Source organism: Galeopterus variegatus, unplaced genomic scaffold, assembly GCF_000696425.1.
Source record: "Galeopterus variegatus unplaced genomic scaffold, G_variegatus-3.0.2 Scaffold276, whole genome shotgun sequence".
NCBI lineage: Eukaryota > Metazoa > Chordata > Mammalia > Dermoptera > Cynocephalidae > Galeopterus > Galeopterus variegatus.
Genome location: NW_007726387.1, coordinates 285,233 through 285,979, shown reverse-complemented (window position 1 = coordinate 285,979; position 747 = coordinate 285,233). Strand labels below are relative to the sequence as shown.

General features: G+C 36.7%; 1 protein-coding gene across 1 annotated transcript in view; it reads right to left on the bottom strand.

The window, feature by feature from the left end:
* USP8 (ubiquitin specific peptidase 8) overlaps window positions 1–747 on the bottom strand; it is a 62,168-nt gene that overhangs the window by 3,650 nt on the left and 57,771 nt on the right. Inside the window, exon 14 of the mRNA XM_008566908.1 lies at window positions 312–548. Coding sequence (XP_008565130.1) covers window positions 312–548 — 237 coding nt within the window. The remainder of the gene's footprint in view (window positions 1–311; window positions 549–747) is intronic.

The window sequence follows — 747 nt, the reverse complement described above, 5'->3', positions numbered from 1 at the left end:
GGAGCGCCGCCGCGCTTCCCAAGCGGTGCACTATCCAGTGCGCCACTGGGCCGGCCCTAAAAATACAGACTTTTAAAAACATATTACTTATCAACTCTGAAAGAGTATTTAATAGGAAAGGATCTTTAAAAAAAGGAAAATTTCTAATTCCTCTAATCTACACAGGCCTAATTAAAACAATTTATGTGTGAGTTTGACCTACAAAATGTTTATGGTAAAGAACTGGAATAAATTGCTGAAAAAAGTACTTCTCTATATGCATAATCAGCATTTTTATCCAACAAATCATTTTCTTTCCATCTTAAACTTACCTGTAATGTACATTTACTTGTGGATGCTAATGGTAGAGACAAATACATGAAGGCCTCAAATGTCCTAGACTTTCTGTGACAGGTGAGGCACTGGACTGTGGATTTGAATTGACCCTGAAAAAGTGCAACAATAATAGATTCATTGAGCTGCTTGTGTTTCTGCCAAGCATGTTCTGCAGCTTTAAAGTCATCGAGATGATCATTATTTTCTTCTTTATGTCTCTTCCGATTATCAGCCTGGAAAAAAGATGATTTAAATTCTGTTAATACCTCAAAAACAACATTTAAATAGAAAACTGAAAGAATAGAGTTCTGATCTTAAAAAACCTACTTTATCAATTTGTTGGAATTTCTTAATAAATTTTTATTTAACTGGGGAGAGTGCAGCGCTGGGAGCGCAGCAGCACTCCCGCCGCGGGTTTGGATCCTATATAGG